This window comes from Fusarium poae, chromosome 1, assembly GCF_019609905.1.
Source record: "Fusarium poae strain DAOMC 252244 chromosome 1, whole genome shotgun sequence".
In the NCBI taxonomy this organism is placed as follows: Eukaryota; Fungi; Ascomycota; class Sordariomycetes; order Hypocreales; family Nectriaceae; genus Fusarium; species Fusarium poae.
In genome coordinates this window covers 8,369,201-8,392,482 of record NC_058399.1, presented here as the reverse complement: position 1 = coordinate 8,392,482, position 23,282 = coordinate 8,369,201, and the positions used below count along the sequence as shown (strand labels likewise).

At 47.1% G+C, this 23,282-nt stretch overlaps 7 protein-coding genes across 7 annotated transcripts; 5 read left to right on the top strand and 2 right to left on the bottom strand.

Annotated features, from left to right (window-relative positions):
• Positions 1–1,871: 1,871 nt before the first annotated feature.
• Positions 1,872–4,580, top strand: FPOAC1_002740 (uncharacterized protein; the record flags this gene model as incomplete). The annotated part of the gene is made up of 1 exon (XM_044847315.1): positions 1,872–4,580. One exon carries the CDS (start codon positions 1,872–1,874, stop codon positions 4,578–4,580), a length of 2,709 nt encoding a protein of 902 aa, XP_044713231.1.
• Positions 4,581–4,982: 402 nt separating this feature from the next.
• FPOAC1_002739 (uncharacterized protein) lies at positions 4,983–7,317 on the bottom strand (the record flags this gene model as incomplete). Its single annotated transcript, XM_044847314.1, has 11 exons — positions 4,983–5,128; positions 5,189–5,303; positions 5,355–5,434; positions 5,485–5,528; positions 5,580–5,608; positions 5,659–5,707; positions 5,758–5,879; positions 5,936–6,337; positions 6,398–6,649; positions 6,708–6,878; positions 6,931–7,317. 11 exons carry the CDS (start codon positions 7,315–7,317, stop codon positions 4,983–4,985), a joined length of 1,797 nt encoding a protein of 598 aa, XP_044713230.1.
• Positions 7,318–14,040: 6,723 nt separating this feature from the next.
• Positions 14,041–16,834, top strand: FPOAC1_002738 (uncharacterized protein; the record flags this gene model as incomplete). Its single annotated transcript, XM_044847313.1, has 10 exons — positions 14,041–14,091; positions 14,149–15,159; positions 15,216–15,347; positions 15,407–15,508; positions 15,563–15,672; positions 15,719–15,854; positions 15,906–16,198; positions 16,247–16,403; positions 16,451–16,704; positions 16,753–16,834. The coding sequence occupies 10 exons, from the start codon at positions 14,041–14,043 to the stop codon at positions 16,832–16,834; spliced, it is 2,328 nt and encodes a 775-aa protein (XP_044713229.1).
• A 453-nt stretch (positions 16,835–17,287) lies between these two features.
• FPOAC1_002737 (uncharacterized protein) lies at positions 17,288–18,434 on the bottom strand (the record flags this gene model as incomplete). The annotated part of the gene is made up of 5 exons (XM_044847312.1): positions 17,288–17,323; positions 17,377–18,027; positions 18,103–18,156; positions 18,255–18,268; positions 18,356–18,434. The coding sequence occupies 5 exons, from the start codon at positions 18,432–18,434 to the stop codon at positions 17,288–17,290; spliced, it is 834 nt and encodes a 277-aa protein (XP_044713228.1).
• Positions 18,435–19,065: 631 nt separating this feature from the next.
• Positions 19,066–19,886, top strand: FPOAC1_002736 (uncharacterized protein; the record flags this gene model as incomplete). Its single annotated transcript, XM_044847311.1, has 2 exons — positions 19,066–19,308; positions 19,530–19,886. 2 exons carry the CDS (start codon positions 19,066–19,068, stop codon positions 19,884–19,886), a joined length of 600 nt encoding a protein of 199 aa, XP_044713227.1.
• A 486-nt stretch (positions 19,887–20,372) lies between these two features.
• RSM10 (mitochondrial 37S ribosomal protein rsm10) lies at positions 20,373–21,353 on the top strand (the record flags this gene model as incomplete). Its single annotated transcript, XM_044847310.1, has 3 exons — positions 20,373–20,546; positions 20,606–20,646; positions 20,723–21,353. The coding sequence occupies 3 exons, from the start codon at positions 20,373–20,375 to the stop codon at positions 21,351–21,353; spliced, it is 846 nt and encodes a 281-aa protein (XP_044713226.1).
• A 533-nt stretch (positions 21,354–21,886) lies between these two features.
• Positions 21,887–23,171, top strand: FPOAC1_002734 (uncharacterized protein; the record flags this gene model as incomplete). The annotated part of the gene is made up of 4 exons (XM_044847309.1): positions 21,887–22,169; positions 22,249–22,501; positions 22,550–22,668; positions 22,717–23,171. The coding sequence occupies 4 exons, from the start codon at positions 21,887–21,889 to the stop codon at positions 23,169–23,171; spliced, it is 1,110 nt and encodes a 369-aa protein (XP_044713225.1).
• Between the last annotated feature and the right edge of the window lie 111 nt (positions 23,172–23,282).

The following is a 23,282-nucleotide window of genomic DNA, read 5'->3' as shown; positions in this document are numbered from 1 at the left end:
TTTGGACTCACTGATCAGCATCAGCACGCCCGTTAGGAAGACTTAGGACGAAGAGTATTTGAAGGGGTTTCTGCACAGAAAGAAGGTGGGATTGAGCGACTCTCTATCTGCTGCTAATGTAAACAGCTGCACAACCCCGAGCTTCTGTCCCGGGCTGTGGCACTGACAATACACCACTGATCCATAAGACAGGAGACATGGAACAACTGGCAGACCAATAACCCCTGAAATGGTGTTGATTGCTATTAGGTTGGATAGTGACTTATCCCGTCGATTGACTTCAGGAGGGCCTATTGAACCTTGATGATCAATGTATGACTGCCTGGTCAAGGGCCTGTTCATCAAGATGCAGGTCAAGGCCCATGGAACGACGAGGATGGCAAGATAGGGAAAGAAGATGAAGAGTGAACAAAGACGAGTTCAAAGGCTCATAGCTGATTGTACGTCGGTGATGAATCAGGTTTATGTAAAAGATGTACCTCATTTGCCAAGGCTCTTGTCGACGTTGCCCTGCTTTGATGCTTGGGTGTAAGCCTAATTGCGGCAAAATAGAACACTTAGAGCTGCTTGGCAGTACTTTTGCTTCGATCTTGGGCAGTAGAGACTCTTCCATTCGGCCACTTCTATAAAAGTTTGATTTGTTAGTGGGGATGGATTGCAGTTTCGCCCCAATTGTCCCATGTTATTGTTTTGTCAGACGTTTTCATCAAGGTTGACTCGGTATGCTAACCTTTTTCAACACTCTTAAATGATTTCGAATGAATTGAACCTTGCCAACGGTCGGAGTGGTACTGCTGGGCTGTGGTGTTGTCCATGCTTTCTTGGCGCCTCATTCTATTAGGAAAGGAATTGTCCGATAGAATGCCTACTAGGTAGCAGAAACGTCAGCCTCCATGTCTCGAGGTAGATAAATAGGTAACCTAATAGAGTAGCATAAATTGGACTAGTGATTTCGTCTCTTATGGTGGCAATAGCCAGTTCTTCTGATGTTAGAAGGCATAGTTAAACCGTGGTTGCAGCAACTATGATGCTAGTTGCGATTTTGGTTCCACTGGAACCCCTGGCCGGCAACAGCAAGGTATTTTCGTAGATAGCGTCATCCATATGGCAATTTTGATAGGCTAATAATAATAAAAATGCTTGTCTGCCTCGAGGGGTTTTCTGTTTCGTTTGTCTGTAGCGCGGTGGTAACTGGTTTCTGGGCAAATTGATATATGTTTGCCCTTTATGCTAGCATTTGATTTCCCTGTTCGTTACTCAAGAGAGAAACACATGATCTGAGTCCCACAGTTACAGCCATCTAAACTACATGAGCCAGGCATGATTCATAGCCATTTGGTATTTAAGCATACATATCGGGAATCTTTATCTCTGCATGTAGTTATGTTATCTTCATCTTTTTTGAATACTTTATTGAATTCTCCCAGTGCCAGCAATCGATATTTGTAAATAAGAATCATACTACTAAGGTACCTATTCAACAATGTTTGATGCCTGCCTACTAACCTGGAGGGTAGTACTACTGATCTAGGTAGTAGTAGGAAGTACCTTTGTGTTCCATGTGTGCGGATTCATTTCTCGGCATCAAATTGATTAAGCTTTTCACCTTCCTTTTCCACTGCGAAATCATAAAAGCAACCTAGGTCTATCTACTCCCTATTGCGCCTCTGACTCCCGCATCAAGACACACTTACAAACTACTATTAACCTATCAATTCACTTCAAAACATTTTGGCTAACATTGGCAACACAACACAGGTTATCCTTGTATCGAACCAATCAGCATCTGACTTCTCAACCACCCACGTCAGTGGACCAATCTCTGTTAGACGAGTTTCAGTCTCGGCTACGCCCATTTCGTGTCTAGTCCGATGCTGATCAACGACGACACGACACCAACCCCCCATAATAACAATAACCACAACCTCAGTCCTGCACCAGCCAGGCCAAATCTACTCCAGCGACGTTTCAATGCGTTGTCGACCCCCGAGATTACGATGCCATCGCTAGGCACAATCACTTGGAGAATACTAGCGTTCTCTTCACTCTTTATACAAGTCCGCGCTCAGTCTTCCGATCCCAACAACACCGCCCCTAGTCTAATTGACTCCATCTCGACAGTCTCGTCCTGCGACGCCCGCACTATCAATTACATCACCCACACCCTTCCCCAATCATGTCTCACAAGCTCTTGGACAAGCTCAGCTGCCACTTACACTCCTTCACTCTCCAATTCGACTAGCGATACCTCTTCTGAGCCGACACAGAGCCACCCTACATCCTCCACTGTACTGAACGAGTCCCAATCCCAACAACCTTCGTCCACCGCTACTCCACCCAAAGACGAATCGCAAGATGCAGCTGGAGATGGAGCTGAGAAACCATTCATGTCCTTCGAGGACTGGAAAGAGATGATGCTACGCAAGACAGGTCAAGACCCTCAAGACCTTCACGCCAGAAACACGAAGCCGCGCGACAGGACACCACCAGACATGGGCCACGCCGGCCTCGGAGAGGAAGATGAGATATCATTGAACTTTGAGAGTTATCTGGATAACGCCGGGAAGCAAAATGAGCCTCCTTCCGATGTCGACCAAGTTCAAGGTGATGGATCCGGCAAGGCAATCGTTTATGAGGACGGTCGCGCATCGATCCATAGGAGTAAAGATGCTGGCAAGACGTGCAAGGAACGATTTTCTTATTCGTCTTTCGACGCTGGTGCCACAATTCTCAAGACAAGCTCTGGCGCAAAGAACGCCAAGGCCATTCTTGTTGAAAACAAAGACTCTTATATGCTTCTTGAGTGCTCTGCCAAGAGCAAATTCGTCATCGTCGAATTGAGTGATGATGTCCTCATCGACACTGTCGTTCTCGCAAACTTCGAGTTCTTCTCCAGCATGTTCCGCCACTTTACTGTCAGCGTTAGTGACCGATACCCAGTCAAGATGGACAAGTGGAAAGAGATCGGACTGTTTGAGGCACGAAACTCGCGTGATATCCAGCCTTTTCTGGTTCAGAATCCCCAGATCTTCTCAAAGTACGTCCGGATCGAGTTCCTTACCCATTGGGGGAAAGAATTCTATTGTCCGGTATCGTTACTTCGAATTCATGGTTCACGCATGCTCGATTCGTGGAAAGAAGCTGACCAAGCTCGTGATGATGATTCGAGCCCCGAAGAAGAGGCCGAACAGACTCAACAGTCTCTGCCTCCAGGGGAAGAAGCGCTAAAGATACAAGGAACTGAGCCAACCCCTGAGACTGTCAAGGCCACCTTGATCGAGCCGATGCCTTATTGTGAAATCAATTCCACTTCGCATATCTTCATGGTGCCACTGTTCTGCGTCTCGCTCAACCATACGACTTACACGACGTCGAACAACAACAGCTCTGTGGAAGTAACAAGTGCTGCCTCCGCCCCCAGTTCCTCCGAAGACAGAGAACAGAAAGGCCATTCAACTCAACACAATCCCAGAGCAGAGCGCCTGGCAAGTGATGAGCCCACATCCTCTGCGTTCTCCAAGATAGTTTCCCCAAGCGCCACACCCGCCGTCTCTCCCACCAGTCCCTCTTCCGTATCATCGTCCAACATCGAATCAGTTTCAAACTTTATTTCCCAGACTCAGAGCCCCAAGACAACTTCAACACCCTCCTCCGCGACAAGCTCGTCCATTGCGAAGCCTTCACCTGCCAATACTGTTAATGTCAAAAAGGGCACGACGGGCACAGCTTCTGGCTCGCCGGCCTCGCCAACAGTGCAGGAAGGTTTCTTCAAAGCCATATCGAAACGTCTCATCGCAGTTGAGACTAACCTCACTCTCTCCCTGAAATACGTCGAAGACCAGGCTCGCCACATGTCCGAGACTTTGCAACGAACAGAGCAGAAGCAAATTTCAAAAGCAAACTTGTTCTTCGAGGAACTCAACCGTACTGTCGTTGCCGAGCTGCGCTCAGCCCGTGAGCAATACGAACAGATATGGCAGTCGACTGTGATTGCACTAGAAAGTCAGCGCGAGCAGTCCAACCGAGAGATAGTAGCGCTCAGCAGTCGTCTCAACCTTCTTGCCGATGAGGTCGTCTTCCAGAAGCGCATGGCCATCGTGCAAGCAGTCCTTCTCCTGTCTTGCCTCCTTCTCGTCATCTTCTCCAGAGGTGGATCACTACCTTATCTCGGGCCCCTCGTAGATCAAGCTCATCTTGCTCAATACGATACTGGATCGCCTGCAGCTCGTCTTCGGGCATTGTACGGGGACGTCTACGGCGCAGATGGACAAAACGCAGCTATACTCGCTGCCCGCCAGAGAGTGTTTGTGCCTGTGACTGAGGCGGAAGAGCATAGAGATTCCCCAGAGCTTCGACAGCGTGCTTCCTTGGTTGACGAGATGCGTAATGAGCGAGCCGAGCGTGAGCAACTCTCACCACCCCAAACACCAAGATCTGCCGACGGTTTCTCATCTTCCTCGGATCTCTCACCACCCCATCGAGAAACACCATCAAGTATTCTGCGCCATACACCTGCGATTCACTCAGGTAATTCACGTAAGCCCTTGCCGGCTTTACCTGAGAACCCTGCGTCGCCGTAACTAGAAGTAGTAAGAAGGATAGTGAGAATTATAGCAAATCAAAATTACTAGATACAACAATGGAACTTGCACTGTCACTGCATTATAGTCTATTACCTCTTGCATGTGTTCCCTCAGACGTATGCACATATAGTTATTACAATGTGATGGGACAGCTTCTATGATGAATCTAATGATTGCATGTATCTACTTGAGTTATATCTAGTATAACTGGGACTATGTATGGTCCAACTCGAGATACTGCAAATTCAAGACCTTGACATTCGCAAAAGGTCGTCCGAAAATTGACACGCGCACAAAGCGCTTAAGTGTCACAACATGATGAGCCACCAAATCTCAAACCTCAAACCTCAAGATATCTTTTTAGAAAAAAAATCAAGATGCCTGTAGGATGTCCAACGCCTAGTAGCGCGAGTGACGACTGTGCGCAACAGAATGCTCATAGGTGGCTTCCTCAAGGGCTGCCAGGCGGGTACCGCGGTCAAACTGACTGTGGCGGTGGCGCTGGGCCTCACGAAAGTGTTGGCCAGCCGTGGGAGTAAATAGGCCTGAGAATAGATGGTTAGTTTATAAATAGTTGGCAGACATGCGATAGAAGAAGAACATACCAACATGTTCGGCGTTCTCAACAGAACGCTTCATTTTGGACTGGTTGTCAGGGCCTGGGAACGGCTCCTCACGTCCAGCCATACCAGGATCGTCGGAATGGATAGTATAGAACAACTATACAGGTCAGTTGGTGATAGATGGTATATTCTTTGATGATTTACTGACCTTGGGCCGATAATGCTCGGCTTCAAGCATGACAGAAGAGTTGCGGAACTTCTGGACGAGACAATCCTTGCCTTGGATAGCTGCTGATGGTTAGCATAGGTCAAGCAGTGCAGTGTAGATCATCACTTACTCGCATAGGAGACTTCGGCGACCTTGTCGGAACGGAAACAGTTCCTATCAACGTCAGTCAAGGAACAGTCAGATGATACGTAGTGCATTGCTCACCAGCGCTTGTTGGCGCGTGCCCGAACGAACTATTCAAGAGTTAGTATAACACAATAGAGGCGAAAGAGTGAGAACTTACATCAATGATGTACTCGGCCTTTACAAAGTTGATGAAGGCGTAACCGACACTGAATAATAGTTAGCTAAGACCTTGCAAGTGTATGGTGAATCTGCTTACTTGCAATCGTTTGCGAAATCGATTCGCAAGTACATGAAGTCGTACTTGCCGTACGACGACGCATCGACAATCCGCTTGAGTAGCGGTTGGTCAACCTTGTTAGGAATGTTTCGGAGCATGATCTGTTCCATATTAGTCGACACGACATATGAGAAGTTAAAAGTGATAGTTGACTTACAGTAGTGCGTACGTCTCGTCCTGCCATCAAGTCGTAGAGGTCGACAAAGTTGTTGTTGCGTGGAGGGAGACCACGCGGGATGAAGCGAGGACCGCGACGATGGTTCATGTGTCCGTAGTTGATGAACGAAGGACCAGCATGGTAGCTAGGACCTCGTGAGTGGACGAGGGTTGCGGCCGGGGTAGGTGGGTAGAAGGGGCGGTACGTAGGTCCGGCGGAGAACTGGTACGCGACAGGAGCCCATGGGTTACCCTGAGGGGCGCGAGGGGCAATGAGGCTCATGCTGTTGGCGGCAGCATAGCCTCGACGGTTGCTAGAAATAGCCAGACCGTTCATGTTGCCAACAAGCCCATCCATGTCAGGGAAGATGTCGGCGGGGCGGATGAGAGTGATGACAAGTCCCTGCTTAAGTTAGATACCAAAAGATGACTGAATGTACGAGTAGAAAGGAAAAACACTCACCTCGCCAGCGATCTGGCGGGTATGCTGAAAGGTCAAGGCGGCCTTCGCAGCCTTGCAAAATTGAACGACTCCACGGAAGCCTCCATTAGGGAAGTTGATCGTGCGCACCAAAGCAAAGAGGGATCCAAAGCTGCAGAGTTGACGCTGTACAAGCTCATCGACATAGATAGGGTCAGCTATAGCGTAGTCAACGACGTCGATCGAGACGTCAAGCTGTCTAAGCTCAGCGAGTCGAACGTCACCGCGGTCAAGCTTTCAGAGTTAGAAACATGAGACATGAGGTTCCGAGTGGAGAAAGACGTTGACTTACTCGCTCTTGCTTGACCTTGATGTAGGATGGGAGCCAAGTCTTTACGGACTTGCGGACAGCGTCATGGAAGTTTATGGCTCCGCGGAGATCCTCGAAGCAAACGTAAACGTGAGACCCATCGGTCTCAACGTGACGCGCTCCGAAGAACGCCATGCCCTCAGCCTGGAGCTCCTGATTGTACGTTAGAATGGATTCAAGATGTAGCATAGGTGTCAATACTTACCTCGGTGAAAGCCTGCACCTCCTCAGGCTCCGGAGTAGGTGTGTCACATAGCTCCAGTCGGTGAGAGATGTCCATCTCGTGGGACAGAGCAGAAGCGATGACAAGTCCTCCATGAGGAAGTAGAACTGCGGCCGACTTGCCCTTGTTGGGCTTAAAAGCCGAGGCAGTTGCAGACAGTTGTCCAGAGTTGGACGTGTCAACAAAAGGATCAACGCCCTCGTAGGGGTCGTGAGGAGGCATAGCTCCAGTTCTGTAAGATGTACCATGATGGTACGTTACAGTATCCTCACCAGGGGAAAACATCGTGAGTCTTGTGTCAGGGGTTCCCTGGAATGACTCCATGACTCCTTCAGGGGGAGATGACATGGCCTTGGGACGGGATGCCATGATGACTGTTGATCGTGAAGGGGATGCAAAATAGATTTGAATGTGTTTAAGTAATGGATCAAGATAAGAACCCAAGTCAAAAGACCAAAGTCGATGCTTTACAGTAATCAGGCTTTGTTGTTGATGTTGGGTGAAGAGAAGAGGAAGAGAAAGGCAGAGGGGAAGGAAGGTGGGAAATACTTGGGGGAGTCAAGGATGTGGGGCTGCGAGAAGATCAAGCCCTACGACGCGAGGAGGGACTTGCTTGGGAAGGAGCGAACTGGCTGCCTACCTGCAAGATCAGAGGGTACTTGAACTCAAGAGGACCAGGTACAGGGACGTGGTGGGGGAAAGTTGATGGGTAACAGGGACATGGGAGAGGGAAATCAAGTATATGCACGACCAGTTCAAGGTTTATATCCCCTATTATAATCGTCTGAGCCTCTACTACATTTGATATAATTGCGTCGTCCTCAGCGAGCTGCAGGTCTCGATCTCTTGCTACCCAGTCAACCGCTCTACAACACTCCTGGATTCTCAGAGGAACTCGTGCATATCTAATTTTGATTCGATTTATCTGAATTCGTAATTGTGCGTTTGATATTTCGTGATTTCGCTTGTGGTGAGGTGAGTTCGTGATCGAGGCTCCGAGTTGCCTAGTTGTTGCGGCCGCCACTGATACGCTGCTATCCCTTGAATAGTATGTAAACTTTGTTCTTATACCCCTGAGATTTCTGTCTTGTGAGTGTCACGATCCTACCCAGCCTAGCCCAGCTCCAAGGTTTGTACTTGATTCTAGCATGACACACATTCTTTTACAAGGCTAATACTATGGTTTTTCTTATATCTAGAACTATTATGTTTCTCGTTCCTTGCCATTTGATTATTGAATCTCTTATCTTGACCTCCTTACCTCCAAAAGAGGATCCCACAACACCTGCTCGAAGACGACACAAAGAAGGCCGCCGCGAGACCTTGAAGCTTCAACCTTGAGATATTCGTATTCACAATACCATTTCTGTGATCTCCGAGCTCGAAAGTCTATATATGTCGAGTTTTGCACTTTATTTGCACATAGTGCTGGGAAACAGTGTCAGAATGGACAGCGAACAAAAGAGGGTCAGTTCAAAACCTGGAATTGGACCATCTTGTACCGCAATCTCTCGTTTTGTTTTAAACTACATATAATGGATCTGGAGAAGTACAAGCCAATGCCCGAAGAATCTGATAGGAATACTTTACTGACCTGGCGCGCAAGTCTCTGTGTTCAGGAGTCACACAACGAACTGCAGAGTCAGCGGGTTGATTATACAAAGCCGCCAAGGTCTTTTGTTAATATCCCTGTCGGTATCTCTCCTCTCTTGTGCGTACATTGAATCAATTGCTAATAGCTCAAGTTTTTCTGATTGTCCTCGGCCGTCTAAGAGGCGCGATACTACGCTCCCAAGCCTAACACCGCCTCTGGGTCCATCAGTATAAGACTTCCGTTATCACGACTAAACGTCTCTCCAGTGTATGTCTTTTTTTGCTTCATGGATAGCTCTACGGGTTATGGTGCTTCCCACTGACAGGTTCCTCTGACTGTAGGACCTCACTTGCATTCCAACTTTCAGGGGTCGGATGCCGCGTTGCGTATATCTCAAGGACAACTCTTACGAATGCCTGCCTTTACATTCCAGCTCTTGTTCCAATCTCTCACAAGCGTTGTATTTCTACTCCTGTTAGAAGAACGTCAAGTTGGTGCTTAAGCGTTCTCTCAAGGATGAGACGACTTCGATCTCCAATGTCTGGGAATGAGTAAGGAGCCTTGCCTTCTCTAAGGTTTTACACGAGCGACTCTCCAAACATCAAGGCTAGTAAATACTGGGATTGTTTCGATTGGAATACGTAGTCGGTTCTGTACGAGAAAGTAGTATTTGGGGAAAGGGGTCACAGGACAAAATGGAAGTTATGCAATTTCTTCTTCTTCCATCACCTCTTCCATGTCAATGTCTTCTTTTATCTGGTTACTTAACTATCTGTATACATGCTTCTATCTTCCTATTCGTATCTCGAACCAGTATTCGAAAGGGGTTGTCTTCAATTTATGACCCCCTTTTCTGGCCATCAACACCGCCAAGAACAAACTACTGAAAGTCTGCTCAGTTCTTCCTTATCCTTCGTGTATGTCTTAAAGGTCGAGTAATCAGATGCATTCTAATTCTCTATAGTTCGCTGACGGATATCTAGTTGTTGAGTCTCCTATTTACAACAAGCATTAACTATCAAAGCTCTTCGATCCACTATAAAGGACTTACCGTAAGATCTTCTCCTTCTTGTAACTAACCTCCTCATACTTGATGATTCTTTACTGATCTTCTTCAGTCCTTAGCCCTTCGGAGCTCGTTTCGTGGGTGGTGAACGCGAGGCCACCAGACTTGTAGTTGGAGGGAGAGATTACCAAATGGACGGAGACCAAATGGTTTTTTCCGAGTCCTCTTTGTCTGGAACTACCTGAACAGGCAGGTAATTGAGCCGGCTTGTCAGATGCTTCGGATGCTTCGGATTGTATCTTGGTCTTCATGAAAACAGTTCTAGAGAAACAATAATTAGCAATAGTACTACAGACCGAATGGATCAAGGAGAATGGCTCTTTCGGCCTAAGATTACTGTTTGATCATCATTATGAGAGAAATCACGTAAAGTCTCGCAGATTGCCTATTGGCAAATGATCATATTTGGTAGGTAAGAAGAGAAAGGCTCCCGCGATCGATTCATGTCTACCTACCTAACAAGCGCGAATGCATCGATTACAAAGACACATAATCCGCCTAATGCTTGGTGGGGGTGTCACAGGGCCTCAGTCAACCACTTTACAGTATCTACGCGCTGCAGGCACCCGACCACCCAATCCCTTCAACATTAGGTATGTTTTTTTTTTCTGTCAAAGGACTATAGGTATTCCTCTCTGTTTTTGTCATTTTGACATTTTGTTTGCTCTCTTCGTGTCACGCCGCTAGAAATCTAGTCCGTTTACTGACCTTTTTAAGGGGCAATTCCAAAATTGTCATCCTACCTAATGAAAGATCTTAGGTGTGTTCCTTTACAGCAATCACTACATACAGCTGACAGCTAAGAACAGGATCTCCTTTTATTTAATTCTTCTCTGTCAGATCTTCAGGTCTATTGAAAAATCAGTTTATAGGCAGAAACCCGAGATCTATACGACGGCTCTAGCTAGCACAGGAAGCAACCTGTGTATACCTTACTGCGCATACTATTACAAAGTCCTTTGTCGAGTCAGCCGTGTTTCAGTATTATATCGGCCTGTCTTACCTTGAACCTGCGGATCGAATCTACCAGTCTCGAAGATGAAGTTACAACGGTATGGTATTAGCCATCGACCCGGGTCTAGATCGATTGTTTCGCCGCAAGCTGAGGAGTTCATCGCAGACGCAAGGACTACAGTTCCAACGCCGAAATTGCTGGCAGGATCTAGTACGATGATCTGATCCCTACTCAGAGCTCCTCTCTTTTACGAAAGCCCATTCGTTCTGGGCGGACACCAAGTGCCAGTCCCAGGCACTATACCTAAGAGAAGGTTCTCGCGGCCTCCTATACAAAGAACTTGCGGGCGCCTAACCATTTGTTCAACTCGGCTATCCCATTCTCAATACCATGCTACTAGTGTAGAAGCTTCGTTCCTCTTTCTCGATTCATACTCGGCTTCAATGAGAGATATATGGCTATTTGAGTCAAATTCAACCCTAGAATAGGGGGCATACTGAATTGATCAAGGTTACACGCCACTGTTCGGACGTACTAGAGACATCGTCGTGTGTCTTTAGTACGAACGGATTGGGTTCCAGATCCTTGACTAAGGCATGCTCATCGATGTCTACTTGCTACAAATATAATAGTCTAGAGGCCAGTCACATCAAATTCCATTGCTAATACCGCCTCTAGTTCCCTTCGATCAATACAATTGTCATCCTCCATGTGCCTCGACCCCTATTTGACAATTTCAAACGCTCATCGATCAGCCCCTTTACTCTAAACAACCCCAACAAGTTCTGCAGTGAAGACCTTTTCGGCGTGATCGAACCCATCATAGCAAGATTCTTTCTCCGATCACAAGAGCTAAGTACAAATTGTGAACTTGTCCAAGTTGAATCCTGAGGTTCGAATATTGAAGATCGGCATGGTTTACCATCACTACATGAATCGACATCGAAAGATTCGGAGTTCAAATCCCTTTCTCATATTATCACAACTACAGAGTTCAGGCTGAATCCTCTGGTTTTCCATTCCAGAGGCGTATCAAGAAGCAAAACACTTTTCCTTGGGAAGGGTCCTGGCTATTACAAAGACTAAAAGACCACATAGGAGCACATAACGAACACTTGGCGATATCACATCTATCCTCTCTGAGATATGCCAAGCATTATATTGAAACAATTTCATCAAGAGGTCAGAACGGGTACTTCATCCCCTGGTTGGTGGGCGAGTTCTTCAGTATCATTCGACCATACTCAGTATCACGGAAATACGTAGCAGTACCGACATATATCAACCCATTCGATCGGTCTGTTGGGTCGTCAGGCTACTATTTTCACGCCAAATCGTTAAAACGGCAGTGTATGCCCTCCAGTCACACACGGCAGATATGAGACCACAAAGTCTTTAACAAGGTTAGTTAACACAAGTCACACAGTTCTTATACCTCTTGATATGTCAAATATACTAACCTCTCCCCGCCAAGCTTAACTTCTCACATCAACCGATGAGCCTCTGGTTGCTGTCGACTGGAAGGGCGATCTCGACTCCACCGCCGACTACCACTTGACCATACCTACTACTCACTTCTCCTCGTGCCCTCTCATCCCAGTACTCTCATAGACCAAATATGAAAATGCGATACAGTATGGTCACAGATGTGACTAGGGCAGGAGTCAAAACCTCGACATAGGTTCATGTTGCAATCCACGGATGAGCCTTCACAGTTCGGGTTGAACCGTATGGCATAGCCTATTCCAACTGCAGACCCTCTTGGTTCTATTATATAGACACCATTGCCGCTACTATCTCACAAATCCAACGAGCTTATTTCGTGAGTCCTCCAAACGAGCTGTATCTAGCTCTGCTCTGTGCCTAATTGTTCATACCAGAGACTATTGCACGATTCTTCTGTCTACTCCATCTTCCTACATACTCTGATATCACAGTACCTTGTATCACACCTACGTAGGATTCATCTCTCGAATACAAAAGTTGCTGGCCATTGGCGGGATATATCTTTCACGGATTCCCCCTTTTGGATTTCCTAGCGCCGAACCACCTGCCTTTCTGGCTTTCCCACGACAACATCGTACACCTCATGTGCCTCTTTATACACTATATACCATATCTACCAATCATTTCTATCTAATGGCAACCTGTCTTTGCTCTGGTGTCGTTTGGCCTAGGTCGGCATGGCGATATACTATTCAAACAGCAAGAACAATCAAGGACGTCATATTTGACGATACACAGAAAGCGCTGTATTGTGTTTTCAGCCTGTGACTATGGAATATTCCTTGTGATTCAAAATTTCAACACCTCCAGCCACCGTCGCGCGACTTCTAGGGTCATAGTGTTTTTCTTGTATGTAACCTGCCGTCTGATATTTTCCTCCCCTATAGTATGAGCGATGAATGAATTTTTGGTCTCTAAATGAATCACATCATATTTCCAAGTGATAGCGGACTGATCTACTGCCGATATTAATCATGAGTCGGGGACCCCGGACTGTATTCTCTATCTGTGTACTGGCCTGTCCACTCATATTTGAGAAATCAGACGGCAGATACGTCGCATGCATCTTGTGTTGGATATCAGTCTCTTCGGGCAAATAACAAAGCTATATTTGATACTAGGTATTCTAGGTTGCTTGTGCCTTTGACTATGTAGTCAACGTTGGAGACACAGTCCGATGATACGTAGGTAACAATGAATGCTTAAGGGAAGTCTTAAAGTACGGCTTAATACACCAAGTACTATTTCCTATACGAATTTTAGTCATCAATAAGGCTATCCATTGAATGGGGAGTTGCATAATACATTTTTTTATACTACAAGGCCTACCCTAGACTCACCGCATTGTCAAATGGCGATTTGGTGAACAGGACTGCTGACGTCTATATCCGCTGCAAATCTGACTAACTAAAAGACTCAGTACACATATTAATGCTTACAGTAGTTCTTACCGGCAAGTAGGTACTTCATTTCTTTTTTAGTGGTGGAAAAGTAAACGCCAAATAGGAGATGGCATGTGGAATATACTTCCAGATAATTGAGCTTCAGTGTACATACATGAATAAATACCCTGATACCACAATCTATCTGAGTAAAACAAACTGAGTCATCGTCGTCATTTCTACTTTCAACAGACAACTTTCTCAATATGTAAGCTAGGTACCTACTAAGTTACCTTAGTACTACTTGCTTGCCTCTCAATGAGGCAGGCATGTTGTTACAAGTGAAAGACAGCTTATGTAACACATTTCGCTGCTAACGTGGCGTTCCAGAAGCCCCATCGATGTGTGGCTGTGTATATTTTCTTATCTTATCAGTCGATGCAAGTTCGCTGTGACCTACTGTCAGTTGGGAGTTGGAGGGGAGACTGGGGGAAGCTACTGTTAGCTAGAGGGCAGCTTGCGACACGCGACGTCTATCGTCAATCAACTCTCAATTGCAGATAACTTCAATAGTTCCCAAGCAGCAGGAATGCCGCGACGTCCACCAGCAGTGGATGACTATGCGTCTGCGGTACCACATGTACAGCTCTCACCAGTTCCAAATCGCTTAGGAACATTGCGCTAACATCCGTCCCAGGTCATCCTCGCCTCTTCTGACGCCGAGTTCCTCGACCAACTGATCCCCGTCCTTAAAGATGCTACCCATTCAAATCGAACACCTCTTTTGACTCAGTGTCTAAGCCGATACTATGAAGATCGAGAAGCTGAGATCGAACGTATCGGTCTAACCCGACACGAGGAGTTTCTTGATTCCATCAACCATTTACAAACCGTTCGCGCGGAAACCGTTACTTTAACACAAGAGATCTTGAGTTTGAACGAATCGATCGCTACTAGCACAAAGAAGTTGGCCACGCAAAAGGAAGCCCTGGTCAACACTTCAGCTGTACGACAGAATATTGCCGACGCCACCAATGCTTTGAATGACTCTCTCACCATCCTCCGCGCCGTCAACAATGCACATGATCTTGTCCGCCGCAAGAAATATTATGCCGCTCTCAAATCACTCGATGACCTCCAAAATGAACATCTTGTCCCCATTATCCAAAATCGCTATTCTACGCAGCATCGGCTGGCCGATGTCATACAAAAATCGATACCCGCGTCGCAAAAGGCTATTTCAGAAGCTGTTATGACGGACTTGAATACATGGCTGTTCCGCATTCGAGAAACATCTCAATTTCTGGGCGAAGTCGCATTCTACCATACCGAAATGAGGAGGACTCGACAGAAGAAGAGGGTGGAAGATGATCCGTTTTTAGCTAATTTCAAGCTGAACTCAGCTATTGAGCTAGTCAGCGACGAAAATGAAGACTTTGACGTGCTGAACAATGAGGAATTACAAGTTGACTTCTATCCTCTGCTTGAGGCACTCCATATTCATGAAGCGCTGGGCCAACTTGACAAGTTCCGGTCAGAGTATGGAGCTACACGACGGCAACAAAAAGACCTGCTTCTTCCTTCTTTCATTGGGCTTTTGGCCGAGGATGAGCAGTCTTTGAGTAGTTTGCTGGAAGGAATAGCAGGATTTGCCATCATTGAAAAGGCGACAATGCAGCGGGTTCCGCATTTGCGCTCAGCTAGTGATGTGAGAGCCGGACACATATTCGCCCCCTCTATTTATACTGACGTGTTCCAAAACAGGTCGAAGAGTTATGGGATTCCATGTGTACGGCTGTGATCAACCTGACCTCGAAAGGGCTGGGCGATGTCGAGGATGCCGAGGCCCTGATCAAGATCAAAACCATCATAGCTCTCTTCATCCAGACAATGGAGGTATGAAATGCGCCATCCCCCAATGCACGGCGTCATGGTCATTGCTAAAAACTATTCAGGGCTGGGGATATTCAGTGACAACGCTAGATAACTTCCTTCTAAAATTATTCGACAAATACGCGGAGCTTCTGAAGAAACGATTCAGCGAAGACTTCCATGAGGTAGGCTTCTTCCTGTTCGCAACAATGATCGTGTCGTTACTCACATGTTGACAGATAGTATCCACGGATGACTACATGCCGATGGCCATCAACAACCCCGAGGAGTACGAAAAGGTGGTCAACGTTAGTTGGTTCTCTCAAGAAAAGCCAGCAGACCAAATTACGTGCGTTTCTATATCCAGCTTGCAATACAATCAACTAACAGAGCAGATACCCTTGCGTCCTCCCTTTCTCGCAGATGTACCCCCTGTGTTGCATAGATATCCGCAACTTCTTAAACCAGTTCTACTTCTTCTCTGACGACCACTTCCAACACCCTACTGTTATTGACGAAACCCTCAGAAAGGTAATTCACCTTCTTCAATAGATAACTGATTGCTCACACAAATCGTCCCAGTCCCTAGACGAACTTCTTACAGAAAAGGTCTGTAAATCGCTTGTGGAACGTCTGAGTTCTCAATACCTGGGTCAGATCGTCCAAATCCTCATCAACCTCGAGCACTTCGAGATCGCCTGTCGAGAGCTTGAGCAACTGCTTATTCGGGCGCGTTCCTCGACATCGGCAGGCGGCCCGGTCACACTCAAGGCTACAGACGCATTCCGCGACAACAAGAAGACAGCTGAGAAGCGAATCTTCGAGCTGGTCAACTCAAAGATTGACGACTTGATCGATACAGCAGAATACGAGTGGTAAGTTGCAATTATGAGCCCCATAGACATTGTCTAACCGTGTCGTAGGACCGCGTCAACGGTTGAGAAGGAACCCAGCAACTACATGCAAACTTTGACGAGGTACTTGTCCAACATTATGAACTCTACTTTACTTGGTCTGCCTCGCGAGATCAAAGAGCTCATCTACTTCGATGCGCTGAGTCACACCGCCGAGAAGATTTTGGTAGGCAGTTATGTTCCCAGTCTTTTGTCTGCCACTGACTGTACCAGGCCCTTCCTCTTTCGAGTGATGTGAAGCACATCAACCCCAATGGCGTGGCAGCCCTTGCACAGGACGTAGACTACCTTGTCCAGTTCGTCAGCAGTCTTGAGAATGGACAAATGCTCCGCGAGAACCTCGATGAGTTGTCGCAGACTATCTCCCTTCTACAGACTGATAACCAGGACGAGTTCTTCGACATATCCACACGCAACAAGAAATATGGACGTGTCAATGCCCTCAACGGACCGATGTTGCTAGAGAAGTATGCTCAGCCCACCTATCGCTCAGTCCAGAATACTGACAAAGACAGATTGACACCGGTTGCGGCGAGTCCCGCTAGAAGCGCACCGCTGGCTGGGTTCTCATCGAGATTTGGCATAGGTCGATCATGATAACATCGAAAATTCATAATGACATTGGCGCAGGAGTTTTACGGCACGAGAAAATGGAAGCAATACAACGAGAGCAAGTATTCATGATAAGAAATAGGAGATGGTTCTCAACTAAGTCTATCATAAGTTTATCGTAATAATTCCATAAGCATCACTCGCCTTTATGTTCTTAGACGGTGTGCCTTAGCCTTGATAGAAAAACACCAAATACTCCATAACCCTTTGCATGAACCACAGCTGTGATCCTGCTAAACGTACACGATACGTATGTTTTCTAGCGCGATACAGCGCTCGCCAATTGTTCGCGTGATTGGCAAAGTTGATAGTTCAAGTCATCCTTTGTTGACGCGTGACAGCATGCTCAGTCCCCAACAATCATCTCAAATTAGTAGTTGGCACAACTTATTGAAACCTCGAGCTAGAGAGAAGTAAACGTGGAAGCAGAGACCGGGTCTACTGCTCCCCAAATTCCTCGTTAGGCATTGTAGCCTGCAAATTGGTCAGTACGGCACGACTGTAGATAGCGGGACATTGATGCTTACTTGTTGGGGTGCCATGCCGGGATACGGGTACATGTCACCCATGGCTCCGTAAGGGTTCATGTTGGGCGGCTGGGCTTGCCCATAAGCGGCCTGAGGGTTGGGCACTGATTGGTCGGGGTACATGTTGGCCGGGTTGCGATAGTCTTGCTCAGGAGCGATGCCATGGCTAGGCATGTATTCCGTACCCATTGGGTGACCTGGGTTGGGCGCCTGGGCCATGGGATGCTGTCCCGGCATCTGAGCCTGACCAGCTGGTAGTGGTTGAGCAGCAGCAGTCTGGGTTGCCCTCTTGGCGTGAGAGGAGGCCTCTTCGCGAGGAACAATATCGATCAGGAAATCGAACATGTCGGACTTTGCCAATGCAGATGCAATATCAGAGCGCTGAAGAGTTCTGCGCTTGTTCTCCTCGGCATGAATCCATGCCCGCATTGTCAACTCTGTGATGAAGATGTCGCATCCTTTAGCGAAGAGAATTGGCGCTTCAGCAGATATCATCTTGACTTCGGGATCGGCCTTCATGACCTTCTTGATACGGGCCAGTGGGAGTTGGTGGATCTTGTAATCATGGTTGTCATTCTCGAGATGTGAGATGGTATGTTGCCAGTAGGTCGTGAGAATGTCTTTGTACTGGCCGGTTAGACCTTGATGAGCCTACATTGAGTCGCAATCAGCCTTCCATACGCATGTTGATCATGTCGAGCCATGATAAGTATGGCTTTGACTTACATTGGCCCAGGGACCAGTATACAGCTCACTTGGCGCGAAGCCTTGCGACGCGAGCTAGATCTATTGTCAGCAGGATATCGAGATCAAGATTGAAGCTATCGCGCGACTTAAAAAAGCATGCGATGGCAAGAACAATAAAGCGCATGACATACTTGAGTGGAGGCACCTAGAAATCATGGTTAGCCCTCATGACACGTTGAGATTGGAGGGGTATTGAGTTGGTGATGGATGCGCGCGTGAGTGAGCTGCTTACCGTAATGTCCACCTTGGCTGGGATCATAGACAGGTCTTTGACGAGTTTGTTGCGCAGCTTGAGGGTTTTGAGGGTCCATCTTGTCAAATATTTATCAAGCGATGTTTGGGCTTCAAAAAATTGATGAGGGAAAGCCTTGTTTTTTATAAAATTCTTGGGTTTGAGGCCTGACACCTTAACTTGAGCTTCTGTAATATGTGTGGATCGCGTTGGAAGGTTTGGTGGTGGTGGTGGATGGGCATGAAAACAATGACGAATTAGGTACAATGTCTAGGAAGTCAGTGGGGAAAGTGTGTCCTTACCTCCTAGAGGCTTAGTCAAATTCATAAGGTGATAGCGACCGGCGACTGCTGGCAAATACCTAACAAAAATGCTGCCCGGCCTCTAAACTCCAGTTACAAGATAGGTACCTAATAGCCCAAGATAATGATTCTACGGCATAAACTGCCAGCATATTAATTCTATCTCTCATACTTCCAGCATCTGACGTTTCCGACACCATGAGAATCAACACTGGAATCAAGAAAGCACGGCCACATCGGCAATAAACAACAGCCACAGGAACAGACAGCCACATCCCAGATTCTCCACCTCGGAAGGAACTCGCGTCTCCATAATAATTTTTTCTGCCAGTCTCGAAACTATTTCTTTCGCGCAGCTTCTCGTCCACTTCTCTTTCCTCTTCTCTTCCTTCCGGTCGACAGCAGACCATGACAGACATCTTAGATGATCAGGTCGAGGAGCTGCTGCGCAAGGCTGAGCAGCGCCTGAAAGATGGCTCTGCTTCTGCTATCACAGCAACCACCACCTCTACTGCTGTAGTCCCAGCCTCAGCTGGCGACGCTTTGACAGATGTCACGCAGCAAAAGTCTTCCAACAGCAGCAGCAAGAAAGATGGTCTGACTGTTCGAGCACCTCCCCAACCGCTATCGGGACTCAAAGTCAAGGAAAAGGTAAGATACATTATCCGTCATTTGCTATTTCACCTACGCGCTTCATGAAGAAAATTTATCCCAAATCTTTGTGACATGGGACAGTATCCGTTTTGGATCAAACGCCCATGACAACATGATCCTTTCATATCATAGTTACTCTGACTACTACCTCGCGCAAAAATTTTGTTACTTGTTACAAAACATGTTTTGAAGCATCTGGCTAATAAATTTTGCTATAGTCCACTGCAGGCTCCGACTGGTTCGATCTTCCCAAGACGAACATGACCCCCGAATTCAAGCGAGAGTGGCAAGTCCTTCGCATGCGAGGCATTCTGGATCCTAAGCACCAGAAGAAGGCCCTCCGCGCGAGCGCTCCTGAATACTCCCAAGTTGGCGAGATCATCGAAGGACCTACCGAGTTCTTCAGCGCCAGGTTGACGCGCAAGGAGAGAAAGCAAAATATCCTTGACGAGGTCACTAGGGGTATTGATACCCACAAGTTCACCGACAAGTACGCTGGCATCCAAAAGCAAAAGTCAAGCGGAAAGAAGGCGTTTTATAAGAACGTAGTAGCGACACGTCGCAAGCGTAATTAATAATAATTCCATGCCTCAAATCTCGTTATCTCTTCCCCATTAGTGATTATGATGTCTCGTCTTGGCTGTGTTGCAAAATTTGCACTGAACTGTGTATCGTCACCAGCCGGACAGAATAGTGATGTCTCAATGCTCATGGTGTAACTACATTGTTAGATCTTGCGAGTATGATGTGTACTATCTATCAAGTAGCATAATAATGGTAATCTGGAGTGCTTTGTCAACTTTCGTGGCACTCAAAGAGTCAAGACCTTGTTTTCTTGAGTAACTCAAGTCAATACCTACCTGTGAGTGACTTAGTACCTCTGTACGGCCCCAGGTCGGTCGGCGAAGAATGAGTATGCGAGGTTCCAACACATTTGTACCACTAAGCCGGTCAATATTCTAGATTAAAATATCTCTTTATGATTGTATAATTTGAGTATAAGTGGACATGGATTTCATTTTTACAAGATATTACACAACTGAAAGTAACATAGGTATTTGATGGTAGACGCGCGCTTATGGCGTGTAGCATATACATGTGGCCCGTGCACATACGTTGACCCGATGTTTTCTGGTTGGCGGCATCTCGAATCAATTTTCGAGACTCATCGTTGTCGACGTCAAGGGACAGGCAAGATGATGCGCCAAAGTATTAGACCCTTGCGGGCTTTCTCAGTATGTTCTTTTGTGCAATGACTACACTCAATGCCTATTAGAGCTAACATACGGTCCAGTCCGAAGTGTCATGGATCGCTCGTCGAACACAGGCCTCACTGTACGTCTCCCCACTGAGATTCGCCTTTTACAAACGAAAATTACCTTGTCGAACGAATTGATACTAACTGACGTAGGGCTAAGCCAGGAGATCTTGTACCAAACAAGCCAGAGTCGAGCAAGGACGAACAAGAGCCCCGGTTTCCCCGATCCATCCAGGCCCTGCACTTGAAGCCTCTAAAGCGAGAGGCCGAACACGGCATCCCCTCATGCGACCTTCAGCTCCGATCCTTCAGCGTTCAACCCCTCGAATTCTTCTCCGATTTTGCTCTAAGAGCAGCTTACTACCTCGGACTCCCCGCCTACGGACCCGTCCCTCTCCCACGCATCACCGAGCGTTGGACTGTCCCACGAGACAACTTCATCTTCAAGAAGTCGCAGGAGAACTTCGAGCGAAAGACGCTACGTCGACTCATTCAGATCCGCGATGGAAACCCCGAGACGGTGCAGCTGTGGCTCGCCTACCTCCGCAAGCACCAGTTCTACGGCGTGGGAATGAAGGCCAACATGTGGGAGTTTAGCGAGCTAGGCGAAGGCAAGAAGATGGATGCTCTACCAGAGGCAGAGAAGGGCGAGATTGACGCCAAGTGGTCACATCTCGGACAGACCAAGACCATTGGAACAATGGAGAAGGTTGAGGAGATTCTTAACCAGCGACGCTTCCGAGAGGCTGCTGGCCTGAGGGTGCCTCCTACAACGGAAGCGTAAGAGGAGGACGAGAACATGATAAAATGAAGCGAGATCCCCGTGCTCCGGGAAGAGTAGCCGTCTTCGCCGGAAACCAGAGGTATACTGTATCTATCTTGAGTTGTACAATAGGCCATGTAAGGCTTGGGCTTTGTAAAATCAGCATTTTTGGAATGACAAAAAGTCAGCAAGATTATTTCTGTGTCTATGGTGAAATAATTGCTCCTTGGACTGGACTTTGAGGTCGTCCGTGGTATCGGCATATCTTTGCTTTGTTCGCATGCTCATCAAATGATGGCGATCAGGCGTAACTTTGCCTAACAACGAACACACTGATACAACAGTCCTATACAGTATATACAATATTATAGATTATAATTCCAGTACGACGAGACATGTGTTGTCTAAATTCGCCGTCTTCTTGAGGCTTTTCTTCGTCTCGATAGTCTTCAATCCACGTGCCCCGGTAAATGCATACAAACTTCTCATCGATTGACACGACGTATTAGCGCATCAATACAATCTACATGAACTTGAAGACACGATATTAAAAAATGCCACCAGTAAAAATACCCAATCCCAGGGTTATCTTCTCAGGAATCCAGCCTACGGGCGTGCCTCACTTGGGTAACTATGTCGGCGCCTTGCGGCAATGGGTTCAACTTCAACACACCGAGCCAGATGCCAAGCTCATCTACTCCATCGTAGATCTTCACGCTATCACTATGCCGCAACCGCCGGATCAGTTGAGAAGGAGGAAGAGGGAGGCATTGGCTGCGTTGTTGGCTATTGGCATTGATCCTGAGAGGGCGACCTTGTTCTATCAGTCTTCTGTAAGTATGGTCCTGCAGTACTTGAAGACACTGTTCTTATATGTGTAAGTACTTCTGTATCATTATCACCTAACGATATACAGGTCCCAGCTCATTCAGAGCTTATGTGGATTCTCAGTTGCACAGCATCCGTTGGATATCTCTCGCGGATGACACAATGGAAGGCATGTTCTACCTTTCTCTATCACGAGCCACCGAGCAAAACCTGACAAAAACCAAGAGTAAACTCAATCTTGGTGAAAAGTCCACCATAGACGACAAGCAAGCCGGCTCTCGCCTCAAGCTAGGCCTCTTCTCGTATCCTGTGCTCCAAGCCGCCGACATTCTCGTCCACAGGTGTGGTTTTTGTGACAAACGCCATTGACATAGACTAACACTGGACAGAGCAACACATGTCCCTGTTGGACATGACCAGCAGCAACATCTTGAGTTTGCCCGTGAGTGCGTGACAAACTTCAATGCAGCCTACGGCAATCACCTCGTTCCCCCCCAAACTCTCATCCGTAAGCTCTCCTCCTTGTCTTCCCCTAACCAATACTCACAAGGTGCAGCCCCGGTTCACAGAGTCATGTCTCTCAATGATCCAACATCCAAGATGTCCAAATCTCACAAATCAGAAAAGTCACGCATTCTTATCACAGACTCCTCTGAGGATATCAAGGCCAAGATTGGCTCCGCAAAGACAGACTCCATCCCCGGCATTACTTACAACCAGGCTGAACGGCCAGGAATCTCCAACCTATTGGATATCCTGTCCATCTTTGATGCTGAGGGCAGGAAAGGCGTGGAGCTTGCAGAGCAGTACAACGACATCAGCCCCAAGCAGCTCAAAGAGATGGTTACCGATGCCGTAGTTGGTGGTCTAGCTGGTATTCGTGACAAGTACCTAGAATTGCTGAACAAGGGAGACCAGTATCTTGATTCAGTCGAGAGTATTGGTGCCCAAAAGGCACAGAAGAGTGCCGACGACACCATGCAAATTGTTCGAGGTTCCGTCGGGCTTTGAGATGTTGATAGCGATACAATGTACATTTGCGGGTCGTAAGCAAGACATGTAAGAACGATATGTACGAGTAAATAGACAGCATTGAAACATCATTGGCTTTATGATGTACAG